General features: G+C 31.6%; 2 protein-coding genes across 2 annotated transcripts in view; one reads left to right on the forward strand and one right to left on the reverse strand.

Annotated features, from left to right (window-relative positions):
* The window catches only part of Cpr (Cytochrome P450 reductase), a 39311-nt gene extending 33440 nt beyond the window's left edge, over positions 1–5871 (forward strand). Inside the window, exons 10-14 of the mRNA XM_067288162.1 lie at positions 266–447; positions 1305–1454; positions 1524–1788; positions 1858–2089; positions 5356–5871. Coding sequence (XP_067144263.1) covers positions 266–447; positions 1305–1454; positions 1524–1788; positions 1858–2089; positions 5356–5500 — 974 coding nt within the window. The 3' untranslated portion in view covers positions 5501–5871. The remainder of the gene's footprint in view (positions 1–265; positions 448–1304; positions 1455–1523; positions 1789–1857; positions 2090–5355) is intronic.
* Positions 5859–13054, reverse strand: LOC136989885 (DNA repair protein RAD51 homolog 3-like). The gene is made up of 7 exons (XM_067288179.1): positions 12903–13054; positions 11622–11856; positions 11405–11556; positions 11207–11328; positions 10569–10703; positions 6056–6247; positions 5859–5984 (listed from the first exon to the last, which is right to left on the reverse strand). Exons 1-7 carry the CDS (start codon positions 13018–13020, stop codon positions 5889–5891), a joined length of 1050 nt encoding a protein of 349 aa, XP_067144280.1. The 5' UTR covers positions 13021–13054; the 3' UTR covers positions 5859–5888.
* Positions 13055–17213: the final 4159 nt, after the last annotated feature.

The raw sequence follows: 17213 nt of genomic DNA on the forward strand, positions 1-17213 counted from the left end.
TTATACAAGAAGTTATGACCCAATTGTAGAATTCTCAGAAAAGTAATGCCCTACTATCCCTGTCACAATGACATGGAGAGGGGGCACAATGTGTTAAAAAAAACTTCAAGATAATGTAATATATTCATGAGATTTTCCTGCAGTCAGTCTAAATTAATATTTTTTTGCTATTAATCAGAAATTTTTGTAGTTTTATATAAAATATAGTTTAATTTTTATGCTTACATTTTTTATTCCATTTAGTTTAATAGAATTATCATTTCAGAGGATAGCAGTAAGAAGCATCCATTCCCTTGCCCATGTTCTTATCGAACAGCTCTTCTCCATTATGTGGACATAACAAGTATCCCACGTACTCACGTCCTAAAAGAAATTGCAGATTATGCTAGTGACGAAGAGGAAAAGAAAAAGTTGAAACTTATGGGATCATCGTCAGAACAAGGAAAGGTAGTAACTCATATTTTGTATCTTATACCCTTCAGATTTGCTAAATAAATAATAAATTCAAACATAATTGAAAATAGTAATTTTAGCCATATCTGTTGGCTCCATTATTGTCAGAGATCAACAGAAATGAAAATTGGATATTTATTTTATTTACTGATGTTTTTGTATTCACAATCAAGAGTTAAAAGTTAACCAATAAACAAACATTTTTATCTACTCAATTTGGTCATCACCGAAGTAAGTCATAAATAGGTGGGCCACAAATATTTTGTAATTCCATACATATAAGTGGGCCTACTTTTAGTAAGTAATATGTCAAATCTATTCATGGGGGCCATAATTTGCTTTTAAGTATGTCAGTGGTATCCAAAGTGAATGGTAATTGGTTAACTCCTAAATCCAATTCTTGATTCTTTGGTTAAAAAAAAGAAAAAAAAAATTCTGTGGGTATGTGCATTTGTGTATGTTGTTGTCTATTTTGTTTAATATCTCATGATGAGATAAAGATTAAGAAACAAAATTTCAGATAACTTGGGTATAGAGCATTGATACTATTAAATTGAATATGGCTGTGGATAGTTTATTTAATAATAGTCAAAATAGCAGTATATAATAGATTTATGATCCCAAATGGAATTAAAACTCATTTAACACATTAGATTTCAAGAAGAATTCACATTTGTTGAACATTTCTTTTCTGTCTGGAATTTGGATGAGTGTATATTATTATACATAAAAAAAATTAATTTTATATTTGAAAATATTTAGATTTAATATTTTTTGGTAGCAATAATATGTATTTTAAATATTTTATTAAATATTCATTTGTTAATGTTTAATTATTTAAATTTTTCCAGACATTATACTTAGACTGGGTAGTTAAAAACTGCAGAAGTATAATTCATATTTTGGAAGACATGCCTTCCGTTCGTCCTCCTCTAGATCATGTGTTAGAATTGCTTCCACGATTACAGGCTCGATACTATTCTATTTCTTCTTCACCAAAAGTAAGTTGCTTTTCACATTTCCAGTAAACATTTTATGTTCAATAATAATGTTGTCATCTTCATTTCTAGGTCCATTCCAATTCAATACACATTACCGCTGTACTTGTAGAATATACTACGCCAACTGGACGTCAGAACAGAGGAGTTGCGACTCGATGGTTGAAAACTAAAGTCGTAGATAATGGCTTGGTAGAAAAAGTACCTATTTATGTAAGACGGTCTCAGTTTCGTCTTCCCTCTAATCCTAAAGTTCCTATTATTATGATTGGACCTGGTACTGGTTTAGCACCATTCCGTGGATTTATCCAAGAAAGAAGTCAGGCAAAAAAAGAAGGTTTGACAATTTTTGACACACAATTCAAATTGTTAACTGACAATATTTAACATCAGAAAATATTTTTAGGTAAACCAGTAGGAGAAACGATTTTATATTTTGGATGCAGAAAAAAGTCAGAAGATTTTCTATATGAAGAAGAATTAATAAATTATAAAAATGATGGAACATTAACAAAACTTTATCTTGCATTTTCACGTGACCAACCGCAGAAGGTATACGTCACCCACCTTCTTCGAGAAAATAAGGAAGAAATTTGGAACATCATAGGTGAAAAGAATGGCCATTTGTATGTTTGTGGGTATGTATATATTCGAAGTTATACTTGTAATATTGGATTGAGAATTTTACCTTCAATTTCTAATTTTATGTTTATACAAATAAATTGGTTTTATGAAAAACAAAAAGTTCTGTTTATTTCTAGTAACATTAAACCAATCAAAAGTAACAGCATGAGTTAATGAAATTTAATTTTCAATATATCAGGAATAAGCACCTCACTTTTCTATTTAATAGCAATAAAAAAGCAGTGTAACTAGGTGCACTTCCTAGTAAAGGAAGTGCAAATTCAATACAGCTAGATAAGCAAACCTGTTTGAAGCAAAAAAGGGCTACTGTAAATCCTCAATTGTCCAGTGGATGATTAAGTAAAATGTTTTTTTTTTAGTAGCAAAACATAATAGCCAGTTTTCACTGTACAATTTTATCCAGCAAAACAATTTTTATACACCATTGCCTAGCAACAACCCATTTTGCAACTTCATTAAAAATAGCCAATAGAAAACAACTATTAAAAAGTCATGACAGCTTGTAACAAAAACTTTATTGAGCTGGTGGGAAAAAAAACCATTTTATAGAATTGTTCTTGGAGATAATATCACAATAATAATATATGGACAGAAATTAAATTTTATTGTTGGTAATTCTAATATGATAGGACATCAAAACAGATACAGATAACAGACATGATTGAAACTTCCATGTAAGGAATAAGGTGTTAAGTGTATGCATATGTATATTTTGCTGAGTGCTTTGTGATATTTTGATATCTTCCATGTAAATCACCTATGGTTGATTAATGACAACCTTAAATCCTCATCTAGCTTGCTTTACCAGAAAATGTGCCCTTTCTCTGTAATATATTTTGAATAAATTAAACTAGCCTCTTACTATTCATATATATATAATTTTATTTGAATCAGTATTCCAAATTAAGTGGGAGGATAATCAAAGTTTTTACCTTTAATTGATTGTTGAAAATTTAAATTTGCATTTCTATTTATCATTTAATTTGAAAGCTTTTGTAAATAGAATAAACTTCAGGTAATAATTTTAAAAAGTTGGCTGTCTAATATGGAAATGCTGAGAAAACTATTATTTCATATATACAGTCTGTTAATTTTACTTTGACTAACTCATTTTTCAATTTAAAAAATTATGTAATGGGATCAGTTATCTACTTATAAAATCAATTAGATATATAACTATAATTCTAAAATTTAAAAAATTCAGAATATAGTCCATGAGTATAAAACACCATCTGCACCAACTTTGAGGTATAATAATAAGTGTTAAAACTTGTTAGGGATACATACAATAAAATAAGTTTTTGTGTGTTGTCAGTTATAAAACGTAAAATAACTTATAAGAATGCAATGTGTAATATATGAAGTGTTAGGGTGTAAAAGACGATAAGTACCATAATGAAAGTTGATATTCCATTTTCTCTACGGAATTTTTCTGTTAAGTTTATATATTTAAATTGAAATACATTACTGTTAATTATCTGCATTTTATTCCAATAAAGCAGAAAACTACTTAAGACATCTAAATTTTCTTTATGGCGTTTACCATTTTTTACACCCAAACTCTTCATACATACAATGTCTTTAAAAATTCAATTTTTTTTTCATATTTTGTCTAAGGTTCAAATTAACATGTACAAGTCATGGAGTATTCTGCACCTCCACTCTGACCCAGTAACTAATTCCTGCAGAAAAGACAGCACTGTATCAAGCATTTCGTTATACCATGACATGACAGTTCACTGTTAAATAGTACCATTGAAGAAAGGCATGTGGCAAGAAACTGCCCAAATAAAATCATTTTTAATCATGTAGAGTGATTAAAATTACAAAATACAGGCATACCCTATGTTACAGCCTATGATAAAAAAAACTGTAGATACGACTGTCAGATCACAATGGGGTAGAAATATATGACTTAGCTATCCCACCTATACAGCTCTGTCTATTCCAAGTGTTGCCATGTGTCTGAGTGAAGACTAAAAATGTCAGGGTTTTAAGGACATTTGGAAAATCATCAACAATTATTTTAGTTATAAAATCCAGCTATATCACTAAACAAACAAACAGTGATATAATTACTGTTCCAGAGTAGGAGTCCAGATACTGAATTTGAGAACAGCCTTTATTTAGGGACCAGGATTTTTTAACAAATCCTTGAGCAAGTAGAAAATATCAGAGATACCAAAGTACCATAACATAAGTTTTAAAATTGAGAACCATCACACATTGTCAAATGCCCCTTTGATATCTAGAAATATTAAGAGATATCAATTTCTTCCTTTCTTCCTTCCTTGCTGTAGAGCAGAAGTTACCAAACTATGGCCTACCACCACCCTGTGCCACAAATGAGGTAAAATGTAATTATTTATATGAAAATATCACACTTACTTTTATTTTTTCTACATAGTAAGTAAAAATGCCAGAAGTGGTCCAATCTGATTTTTGCATTTGACAGTAATATAATTTTTAGGGAAAATCAGTGAAATAAAAAATTTGGCAACTTTTTGCAACTCTGGATAACAGTGTTTTTTGTTTCCAGGAAAAGAGATTACAAGCTTTCTGCAGCAATCATGTTTGCGTATTAGTAAATAAATGTTGTCGTCACTAATAAATATTTTTGTGTACTCACTGTACTATATTGAACAAAATGGTTATGTGACTATTTGTCATTTTCTCAGTTAAATGGCTGCGTGAAAAAAGTTTGGTGACTCCTGCTGTAGAGTATCATACAATTTAACAAGGGCATCCTCTGCAGAATGTTGGGACATGAAACCATATTGGCCATTACTCAAAAACTTTCTTTAAACCAAAAAAAAAAAAAAAAAGTATGGGAAAGGCAATTCATGATACAATTTCTACTTGATGGAACACATTACAGGCTTACCCCAGGTTACATGCATGATGTCTTATTTACTTTGGGGTGCTTATCACAAGCCACCACTGGTTTACTGACCTTACATAAACTGCTGATGTCAATAGCATAAATGCTTTTCTTCAGTTTGTGTATACATTGGGGATTGGTCTCATACCCTTTTCTTTTTAAATATAATGTAAATTTTATCAGGGATATCAGTTGAGCATCCTGTATTTCATATGGTTGAAAAATAAATTCTATATATGTGTGAGATAATACAAAACTTATGACAAAAACTTTAATTAAAGTTTTCTTGTTATAGATAACTGGTTATAGTATGCATATATACATTTTGGGAGTTGCTTATAAGAGTTTCTGAATTTAAAATTGTCTTTTATATTATAGTGATGCCCGAAACATGGCTCGTGATGTACATAACATCCTGGTAGACATCATACAAGAAGAAGGAAAGAAATCGAAAGCCGAGGCAGAAGCATTCGTTAAAAAGATGGAATCACAGAGAAGATATTCAGCAGACGTATGGAGTTGAACATTATAAAAATGCTTAGGTTTTAACAAAATTAAAAAAAAAAAACTTCTGCAGAAGATGTGTTGAAGATACATTTGCTAATATTTAACACTGACACAGGCAAGAAAAAAAAATGCACAAATTTCAAAGTTCTTCATGCCTTAAAAAATCCAAAGGGTTTTCTTTTATATAAATTTAACTTTTGATATATTGTTAACAGTTAAAATATCATTCCATTTTAGAAATTCTGTAATAAGTAATGTTATCATGAATCTTTATATCTGAAATAAATTATGTAAACAAAATGGTAAAGGAGATGCAATTGTCATTAAGTTTTGTATTTGAATATGTTAATAAGTATTTTTGATAAAAAATAAAATTTATGAAATGTTCTTTTTGAATTTAATTATTATATTTTTGACTTTTTTAATTGATTGGCTGTATCTGGAGATGAAAGTTCTCTCTTTGTTGGCACTGAATTTTCTGTATCTCTTATTCCTGCAGTCTAAATGCAAATTATATCAAAATATTACTTAATATTAGTTTTTGTATTAATAATAAGAAAGTAATGCTTACAGTTATTTGAAATTGAACGATGGCTTCTTCTCTCCAAGGTGATTTCAATAATACAGCCCAACGTTTATTTTCTTTCCAATAGAGTATAATGCGAATAGTACACATGTGACCCCAGCTCTCCCCTAGAGAAGGAATCAGGTGAGATTTATTTGGGCCAATGATTTTAGTTGTCATTTGATTAGTAACAACAACCTGTAACATAATAAAAAAATTAGTAGGCAGTTCGTAGTAAATGTGCTAATATATGATATAATTATGTTTTGATGGGAACAGAAATATTGTGTAAACTGAAAACTTTACTGAACTAAATTATATTGTTTTAGTAAATCCATTTTTAATAGAAAAATATCACAATGTCTTATTAATATATTACAGTATGGAATGTGTTAATTTATAGGATCCAAGTGTATTTTTGCATGTATTTTAAATGTGTATATAGTCTTGAAATATGTAAGAGTTTTCAGTTTTATTGCATGTATATTTCAAATATACAAGATATTGACCTAATATAAAATACAGTCAAACTTGGTTAATTTGAAGTTCAAAAGGAATGCAAAATAATGAAATTGATTAATTCAAATTTTATCAGTGTACTTTGGTTGTCACATTTTCTTGTTAAGCTTAACACTGAGTGAAAAGTGATTTTCAAATTTTGAGCAATCATTTACAAGCAAAAAAAGCATTGTCAGTAAAAACAAAATACTTCCAACATTCTGTTTTTAACCACTGTTGCATATTTGTTATAAAAATTAAAGATATGTTAAAAAGAAAATGATGCTGAGTGAGAGAAATGTTTAAAATGTACTAATTGCAAGAATATCATGCTAATTTGAAGTCTATTTCATTGTGTGATGATTTTGTAACCATCTTAAAAACCACTAGAAACACTTGACAACAAATGGCACCAAAAATTTTTTTGGTAGCTGAAAAATTTGATAGTTCTGAACTTCTGAGTGATTCACTAAATAGAATTTGCCAGAAATGACATCACATGACATGTTAATCACTGTTTTTCGCTTTCACCAGCAATTTGCTCTCAGTATGAATTATTATTGTTGATGTTTAATCATTCTATGATTGCAAAAAAACAAACAGCAAGAAATACAATATTGTAATTGTTTTCTTATTTGAGAAATCTAACTTTTGTTTCTTTTTGCCTGTTTCTACACAATACACAAAATCTTCAGGTCTATCCAGAGAATGGAAGATAATTAATAAATATTAGTTTGAGCTTTTACAAACCATTTTCTTTATCTAATATGTCCACAGCTTCTGCAGTTGTTGGTATAGGGAAGTGTTTTGCATAAATAGGTTCATTTTCATCATCTTCATCAAAAGATTCTATAACTTTATTCTCACCTCTTCAACAATTTCTGTATGCATAAGTTATTCACAAATTGTAACTTCAACATTTATGTAGGAATCATAAGTGATATCAGTTGCTACATTAACCAACTGTTCTGGAATTGGCATCACTACAAGTTCTTCTTGAATGATTTAAGAGTCACTTTCTTGATTACGACTAAAGCCTGCTTTACAAAAACAACTTATGATTGTCTGTGATGTGATTCATTTCCAAGCTTTGCTTATCATTCGAGCTGCCTTTGATATCAAAGTGATCAATTTTTTTTGTGTATTGTAATTATGTTTTCTGAGATTTTCCAAACCACTTGTTGACAATACAAATGTTTGATATTCTGAATGACATGTTGATTCATTGGTTGCACAATGGAAGTCATATTAAGTGGAAAATATGCAATTTTAATGCAATTCAACTGAAGAACGTTATGAAACTTTCCCTTTAGCACTGTAAAATAATTTATCCAATGCTACAAGTCATTTTTAAAACAGTCCACTAGTCATCTAAGTCTTTCTTGAAGCTCACCAGTAGCCAAGCGGTTCCATTCCCTGAACACTAGGAGTTCGGTCGTGGGTTAGACTTTCTAGAATTTCAAACACAGTAAGCGTTTAACAACTGTGGATCACCTACTGCTTTCTATCTCCTTCTCACCCTGCTTCCACTGTATTTTATATAGCTTATCAGTAAACCACAAACTACTGTAGGACACAAAAGGAGAAAGGATGGCTGCAGAGAAGGCAAGAATTCCAAGAAAACAGATATTCTGCAATAGGAAAACTCTGGTAATTTTTGAAATATAAGGCTACTCCAACATTAAATTATCCAAAAATTAGAAAAAAAATTGAATTAAACAGATAGTTTTAACATTACATGTAATAGGAAACTCTAAGGGAATCTATAAAATTCCAATTATCCAAAAAATTGAATTAACCAAGTTTGACTTTATTCTGCATAATTCACAGACTAATTTTTACTTAACTTATATGCCAAATTTTAAGAGATTGTGCATTCTCATTTTTAAAATATACAGAAATGAATAATAAATATACAGAAATTTCTATAAATTTATTATTCTACAATTAAATTGCTGAGACAGTGGAATTTTTTTTAATTACCATAATTTTGTGCACATAAAGAGCATCTCTAAACACTTCTGGCAGTTTAGAAGCTATCTCAAACAAAATAAAAACTCAGAAAGTTAATTGCAGTATATCAATAACATTTATAGTATACTGAACATTTGAGATTGAGACAAATCAGAAGGCAACACTTAATAGGAATGGTTGCTCTGCCAGATGCAAATAAGCTACAAAATGAAGTTGTTACTAATTTTATTTAGAAAGTTGTATACAGATGCTACAATTTCAAATACCTAAGTTCAAGAATTGATGGCTTGGATCTTATTTCTGAAGTGAACCAACATCTGATAAAATTGACAATTGTTTCTAAACAGGATACTTGGTCATGGTCTGACCATAAAATTGGTTTCTTTAAGTTATTATATAGAGGACAGGCTTTATCAATTTTTGAGATACAGATTCAAGTAGGAGTTTGTAACAATATCAAAGAATAAATTGACATACAGAAAATAAATGGGTGAGAACTAATGAAACTATAGGTGGTTTTGGAAAAAATTACAATGGTAGATGAATAAATCTGTGGCATAGAAAAGATTTTTTACATTTTTAAAAATGTTCTTGGTATGTTTAGGACAAAGGAAAAGCTGTTAAATCAGCTTGTAATTGCAATTTAAGATCAAGAGATATCATTACACTACCTGTACCTGCTTTCAAACAGTGTTTAAAACATACAACCTGCAAGTTAGCCACAGGAAATTATGGCAATTAAACGTTTCTGCTACTTATTTTGAACAAGAAAAAAAATTAAAGGAAATATATACTTAATGCTTAGAAAATAAATTTTGATCATTAAATAATAAAATTTATCTATCTATTATTGTTGTCTTGTTTTTTCAAATGTTTAAACTAGTAGTTACTAAACAGAGAATTACCCTAAGTTCCTTTATTTGGGCATATTGTGGGTTCTACTAGGCCAGACAGAGAAGAATGAGGCTCAATATATCCAGGTTTTTCAACTGCCTGAATTCAATCTCATATTCCCAGAGTGGTGCTGATGCCTTAAGTGTCTCATCCATTTGGCCAATATTACTTAAAAATTAATACAATGTATATACAGTTTTCTGCCTTGTTTATTTTTCATAAAATTTAATAAATCATAAAACATTTTATTTTTAAATTATCTTCTTGCAAATTCTTGTATTTTCATGTTTACAAAATGTAAAAAATGTAAATGTGCTTATATTTGAATTATAGTTCTTGTATATGAATTTTGTTCTATTTGTATATAGCAGACATGGGCAAATGCGGTTCCGAGAGCTACATACGGCTCTTTCTGAGTTACATGCAGCTCTTGCTAAAAGTGTTAATTTCTGTTTATTATTTTTATTTTTACAATTTTATTTTTATGATTTTGTGAAAATATGTTTATTAAAAAAATTCAATATTTGTTTTATATTATATTTATATTATATAATAAAATTGTGTGCCTTACCATACTATCCGCCAAGACAGTACAGAACTGTGGCTCCCATGCATTTTGCAAAACCTACATTTCGGCTCCCACTGAACTCTCGCTTGCCCACCCCTGGTATATCCTGAAGCATTTTTTAATGTCAAAAATATTAGAATTATATATATTTAATTGGAATATTATTGTATTAACTTTTCTGAGCTCTTAACACCCAAAAAACTTTAAAAAGTTAATCTTACACTCATAAAGGAGGCAAGAAATATCTTAAAACTGTTAAATATTTTAGAATTTCCTATCTTCAAATCCACTTGAAAACTAGTTGAACAGTTTTCAAGTGGATGTGGAATGTTTCTATCTTTTAATGTCATTCATGGAGATTGTTTATAAGCTCAGTTAATCCAAAAAACTGAATTTCACTGGAATATTAATTTATTTAGTAATATTTAAGTGAGAAACAGCCTGAATTTCTATTTCTAAAACATAAACAGCCATAAGAATTTCAGCATTATGTGTTATCACACATTCTCATAACAATTTCACAATCATATACTGTATATCTGATCCCATCAACACAGAATTTAAAACAATACTAAATCAACTTACTGCAATATTATACTCAGATGCTAATTTTATCAAAGATTGTGCCATCCCACATAATAATCTGGTCCTCAAACTGTAGTTTTTATCAAAGCCATAACGAAAATGGAAAGAAATGCTATCAATAACAATCAGACGTATCTTAGAAAAAAAAAAATGGAATCAATTAAATTTATTAATAAAATGATAGTTGCCATAAAATTAGCCTTATAATAACTTACCAGGCTATAATATGGCTAATTAATTATTAAAATACTAAGAAATTTGGAGTGGAGGTAAATGGTTAAGCCACCATCTTAAGTTTAATTTAATCACTGGAAAGAAATTTAATTTAGAATATTTTGAAAGATTGACCTGGAGCAGGATTTGAACCTGCAACTCCTGCTTATCATGCAGATGCATTACCAGCTATGCTATCTGAACTTTCATCCAATGTTTTCTTTCAAATTAATTTAGAAGACAACCATACAGGTCGATTACTTGAGACAGTGACTTAACTGCCCATCTTAGTCTGAATTGCTTAACATGTTAATAATTAACCATATTGTATTCCGATAAGAATTATTTGATTATTAACATATATCATGTTTGGTATTATACATACTCCAATTTTCAGTTTTTATTTGAAAAAACAAAATTATTACCTTAGAATGTTCCTGTAAGAATTCAGGTAAAAGGGTTATCACAGCCAAAAGTTCTGAATAATCTTTACATTGATGAACATGAACATTTTTCAACATATTATCCATACTTATATTCTCTATTTCTGAATATGGTAAAATACATATTATTGAATACTTTATTTACAATAATTAGTTAAAAATAACTCAGAAAATTCTTACTAGGATCTTGCAAACTTAAGAAATCAATAGCTGCTGATGCAATATCAATAAGACGTTCAACAACAAAACTACCTTCTGTATCAATTAACATTGCTTCTCCTTCTAATCCTCCATATTGCTTTGGTAACTGCGAATTGATGCATAACTGTAAACTATGAACAAAGTGATCTGAAGAAAATTAATTTGAAATATCTATAAATATGTAGCTATACACTACCTCATTTGCGTTTTTCCAATTCCCGGAGAACCACAAATTTCTACTACTTTCATTAATGGAATGCCTCCTCCTAATATATCATCTAGCTTATGACAAGTTGTTGTCAAATATAAAGATTCCTGTTGCAGTAACTGAAATGCAGTATTTGACGACAAGACATTTTTGCCTGAATCTTCATTGTCAGCAGTTACAGTCTTTAAAACATCTAATGCTTCTTCTTTGAACAAGCCAGTATCTTTTAAATATGAAAATATAAATATCATTTACAGTTAATTAAAATAGAAATTTGTTATAACAGTAACATTTATAAAACAGCATATAATTTAGTGTCATATATACTTTGTATAATGCAGGAATTGTTAGGCAGAAGGACAATCTAGAATAAGATTACAGAGATAATCTAGGCCAGTGGTTCTCAAAGTAGGGTCTATGGACTACTGACAGTTGACAGACTGACCTAGTCATTTTTCCAAAATGCAATTCTATGCTGTTTATAGCAAGAAAAAAAAAAGAACATTTTCTTGCATCACATATTTCTAACATTAGATTACTAGATAGACAAAATATTTTGGCATCCAATATATCAAGGTAGTATTTACAGTATAAGAAGTAAACAGACTTTCTGCAGATCATCTGTGATTCTGTGTAAGTCCACAGATTGAAAACTTTGGAAACCACTGATCTACACTAGCTGTAGAGAAGTGTCATATGACTAATATACTAAAGTATAACTAAACAATTGCTAAACTGATTAAAGGAACCAAAATTTTACATGTTTTGAACTGAATGGATAATTCTTGTTCATAGAACTGTTCTAATATTCAAATTTCCTCTCAAATGTTCAAAGGAACTTTAAAAATGTTTTGTTTGAATTTTTCCAATTTGGATGTCCTGGGAATCTGATGATGGAACAGGAGTCTCAAAAAATGTTTAATCTAATAAAATTTTGGCATCTTTAGCCAGTAGTATATATTTTTTTATTCAATAAAACTTATGTAGGAATTTTTTCCAGAAGCAACACTCAACAAGAGGTGCTCTTTCATACAGCAATATGCATTTCAGGCATTTTTTAAAAAAATTTATGAAATATTATCTTGAACATGACATTACATGGAAAGTCCTTAAGAAGTTGGATTGAAGGAGAACAAAAAATGCTGTCCTTCAATTGCTTGAGAGCTTTAATTGAGCCATGTAAACAACATTACCGACAACAGTGCCATCTAGTTTAAATTAAAGCGCTTATTTCAGAACATGTTTTTAGCTTCTAGACATTACGTTTACCTTCACATATTTCTTCAACGGTGTTAAGGGCAATGTCTTCAACAGTTGTGTAGCCATTACTGATTAATTTGTATCTCACATGAGGTGAAAGAAGAAAAGAATCGATACTCCGCAACATACTTTTAAATAAGTCCACATGCTAACAAGATTTATACAAAAGGCGCCAATAACTACTACTAGCTTTACCGCCGGAAACCGTTACTTGAAATTTAGCCAAAATATAAATATTTAAAAAAGTGCAAATTAGAGTGTTTGAAAGAAAAGGATATAAATTAATAATTATAAATTATTATTAATAAATAATTTTTGTTCTAAAAAAGAACAATTACAGGTTTTTAATGTATTGAGAAAAACTCAAGTTCAGTTCTAGAACGGAACGGAATAGTTCTAGAAAGTTCAGTTCTAGAACGGAACGGAATAGTTCTAGAAAGTTCAGTTCTCAGGATGGCATTCGAGAACAGAGAAGGATTCGAACTAAGCATAAAAGGATTTCACATTAATAAAACGGATAAAAGTTGGGAATGGTTAAGTGTTACAAGGAAAAAAGAAAAGATAAAAGAAAGAATTATTTTAGGAAGCTGCTGAATGAGGAAAATCCAAAAGTGCTATGTGAGGACAGTGAGGCAAATGAAGGAGTGACCCAGATATAAGCAAGGAGGTGGAAAAATGAAGAATGGGAAAGCAACAGGAGCTCATCAAAGATATTTGGGCGAATACGGTGTTGATATTGAACGGGATCTTAAAAAAAATCTGTAGCAGCAAGACGGTACCAGAGAGTGGAGGAAAAATATTTTGTTGCCAATTTATAAAGGGATAAGAGTTATGCAGGAATGTGGGAATGGCTCCCGGGCTCTTTTATGGGAAATTAGCTCTTATTTAGGTATTACTAACGTGAAAAAAAACCCTAAAAACTACACCGTTGACGAGGCGTAAACTTACGACCAATTACTTGTGTTCAGTGGTTTTATCCACTCGGCCAATGGTGGATGCAGCGATTTAAGAGTAATAAGTGACAAATCTAAATACCATGTAGAAAAATTAGTTAAATATCTCGCTATTCCGCAGGGAATGTTTTGACGTCACTACGTGACTATTTCTTCTAACTAAGTCTACACTAAAATCTTTTACTTAATCTCTTTTACTAAATTTCAATCTACAAGGTGAGTCAGAAAGATGGCTACACGTTTGATCTCATGGTATGCTGAAACTATTTGATTTACCGGGAACCGATTAGTGGCATTTGACGAAGTCACCTTTCCGAGTAGTTACGTCACCAGTGCCTAACGTCGGCATCTAAGAGAGCACTGAGAATACAGCAGTAAGTTATAGTTGCAACATGTTCAGCATAATCAATCTATGATGTGCAATTGTTTACAAAACAACCGGGAGACTGAGACTGGTGAAACGTGACTTTAAGTACAAATTGTGCACTATATCCATCATTGTGGATAACAAAAGTATATTAAAACGAACTAACCTTTTGTTCGTTATGTTGGAGACACTGAAGCCGTGAGCGCGAATACGGACCAATCCAAAATGCATTCTTAAATAGGCGAAATAAAGAGAACTGTTTTAATCTCGGTCTCTGTTAATTATCCACAATTAAGAAAGACGTGATAGCTTAACCCAACCGATAGGAATTTACTGGTACATTTTTATGATAAATCTGTATAATTGACAGGAGTTTAAAAATCCATTAAAATATTTGATAGTTTTACTCCGCTCTCCCATCTTATATTACTTACAGATTTCAATGTTAAACCAGTGATATTACGATTTCGTATGTCCCATCTATAAGGGGATACAGAAAATAAACGTGTACAACTCTTGTACAATGTTAAAAAATTAACTGTTACTTTGGTAGCATCATTTTACAACTAAATTTAATGAATGAGAGAGATGCACAAAGTAGAGAAAAAGCTCTAGAATTTATTTTCCTTAAATTTACGATTTATGTATCCGTTGTCATAAAAATTTGTCTTTCCACTGTTTTCCCAAGGCTACAAATATTCAAGTACAAAGTAACTGGTTTCGACTTATTTCTACTTAAGAAGTAGTTAAATAATTATTAGATTAGAAAATTAGGGACATAAAACCCTGCTGAAAGAGCCGGAATTTTACTTAAAAGCTTAACCGAGCCAATCTCTAGCCGAGTACAGAGGAGACTGATTTTTTCGTAATATTACATGTAAGGGGCCGTCCATAAATTACGTATGGGCGATTTTGGCCATTCTAGACCCCACCCACCTCTGTGTAAGAAACCATAATATTTTCTTGATCCCTCCCTCCCCTTCCCTATCTTACCTAATATTTAGGCATAATTTTATACAAAGATTTTAACAAAAATAAATTTTTTTAATGAAATGCTAAAAGCTTTAAGTCCAAAATATATAATTATTAATTAGTTAATTAATATGTACTATTATTATAAAAGACTACGTGAACAAATTTAAAAATATAAAAATTTAATAAATTCGAACGAACTATTTATTTTAAAAACTTTATTTTTTAATTATTAACAATCTTTTTATTATTACCATTAATCAACGTCATAATATTCAAATTTCATTCGTTATTATTAAACACAGAACGTCCTCAATATATGTCATACTACGGCCGGATGGCCGAGCGGTCAAGGTGGCAGCCTACCGCTCTGGGGGACCCGGGATCGAATCCGAACGGGTCGAATAATCCCCAGGAATTTTTCGGGGGTGGTCCGTTCGGATATGTCGGGCCCCGTCCCTCACCACCCGGTCGCCCCATTGTGGGCCTGGCCGAACCCATAATGGGCCTACTAAAAGAGGCCCTCTTAGTGCCCACAGGGCGGAAAGAGTTAAAAAAAAAAAAAAAAAAAAAAAAAAAAAAAAAAAAAAAATATATGTCATACTTAAGTTTCTAAAACGCGTCGTAAACGAAATGGTGTACATCGAATATAAACTTCTCGGCGAAATAATATATTATGTGACATTGCCGACGAACAAAAACAATTTATGTGCAAGTGCCATAACAAGGTAACGGCCGAATGTTTGAGCGATTAAGACTTCAGTCTACCGCTCTGACATCGAATTCGGGCTGTTGAAAAACCCAGGGCGGTTTGTACCTGACGTGTCGAGTTCCGTTCCATGCAGTCCGGCAGCCCCCATTGTAAATTTTAAAAAGATAAAACGGGTAAGTTTAAGACAGTTCTCGATGAACAAAACCAGCTGCCATGATGCTTGCAAGTATGACAGAATATAAGATAAACACGAAGATCTTTAACGAGTTAGCAATACTAAAATACGAGAGAGATTTGTGCGCAGATAATTTCTTACCACACTAAATTTAATAGAAAAATTTAACACAAAGCTATTATTGATGCGAATGTGTGAAATTCCATTTAATCCATGCAGATCGTGATTACCAGAGCCCCTTCGGCCGCCAATTTAAAGTCTTTTAATCATTAAAATTGGCGTTTCCACTTCCCGGGACGAGGACCCAGGGGTTGGATTTGTGGGAAGCGAATGTTCGGGTTGTTTCATTGTGTGGAATTACAGAGAACGAGACGCTTGACGCGTAAGTGCGTGAGTTCGAGAATTCGAGTAAAGGTTAAACGTTGTATATCTTCGTGTACAGTGATGTTATGTCCATGCGTGTGCGTGTGTGTGTGTGTGTGTGATCCAAGAACATCTTCGGCGTGTCTAAAACCAGAAAAACAGTAAATTACGATACGAGAATAAGATGTGTTGAAAACTACACGAAAGAGTTCTTACCATCGGAGACTTCGGAAAATATTCACATGTCTACTCGGTCCTCTTCGTGGTAAAGTTGGGGAGGGAGAAGAATCTCCCTCCCAAATGTTCCTACAAAACACAAGACAGTGAGAAAAGGAGAAGTTGATTTATTCACTACCTAAGGTGAAGATCATTACCTTTCTCAGACAGTCTTTCTTCCCGAACAGTGTTATGAGAAGAGCAAAGGACCTGACCTAGCCTAGCCTACCGGAAGCTCAGTCCTCATAACAGCTGTTTGGGAAGAAAGGTCGGCCGAATGTCGCGTCCGGTGAGTAAAGGTGTCACGTCCGGGTGGTCACAATCGGGAGTAAAATCCGTTGTCGTCGACCGAGTGCCAAGTTCGGGAGACAAGTCCGTGGGTCACGACCGGGTAAGAGAGGTCACGTCCGGGAAAAGGTGTCGAGTCCGGGTAAAGTGTCGAATCCGGTAAGAAAGTCGCATCCGGGTGAAGAAGAGGAAATCGAAGAGGATCACCGCCTAGGCCAAGGGAACCGCAGCCGTCCGCAGCAACGAAACCACGGACAGCACGGTCCCTCAACTT

This window comes from Centruroides vittatus, unplaced genomic scaffold (assembly GCF_030686945.1).
Source record: "Centruroides vittatus isolate TY-2023 unplaced genomic scaffold, ASM3068694v2 scaffold_769, whole genome shotgun sequence".
Taxonomy (NCBI): domain Eukaryota; kingdom Metazoa; phylum Arthropoda; class Arachnida; order Scorpiones; family Buthidae; genus Centruroides; species Centruroides vittatus.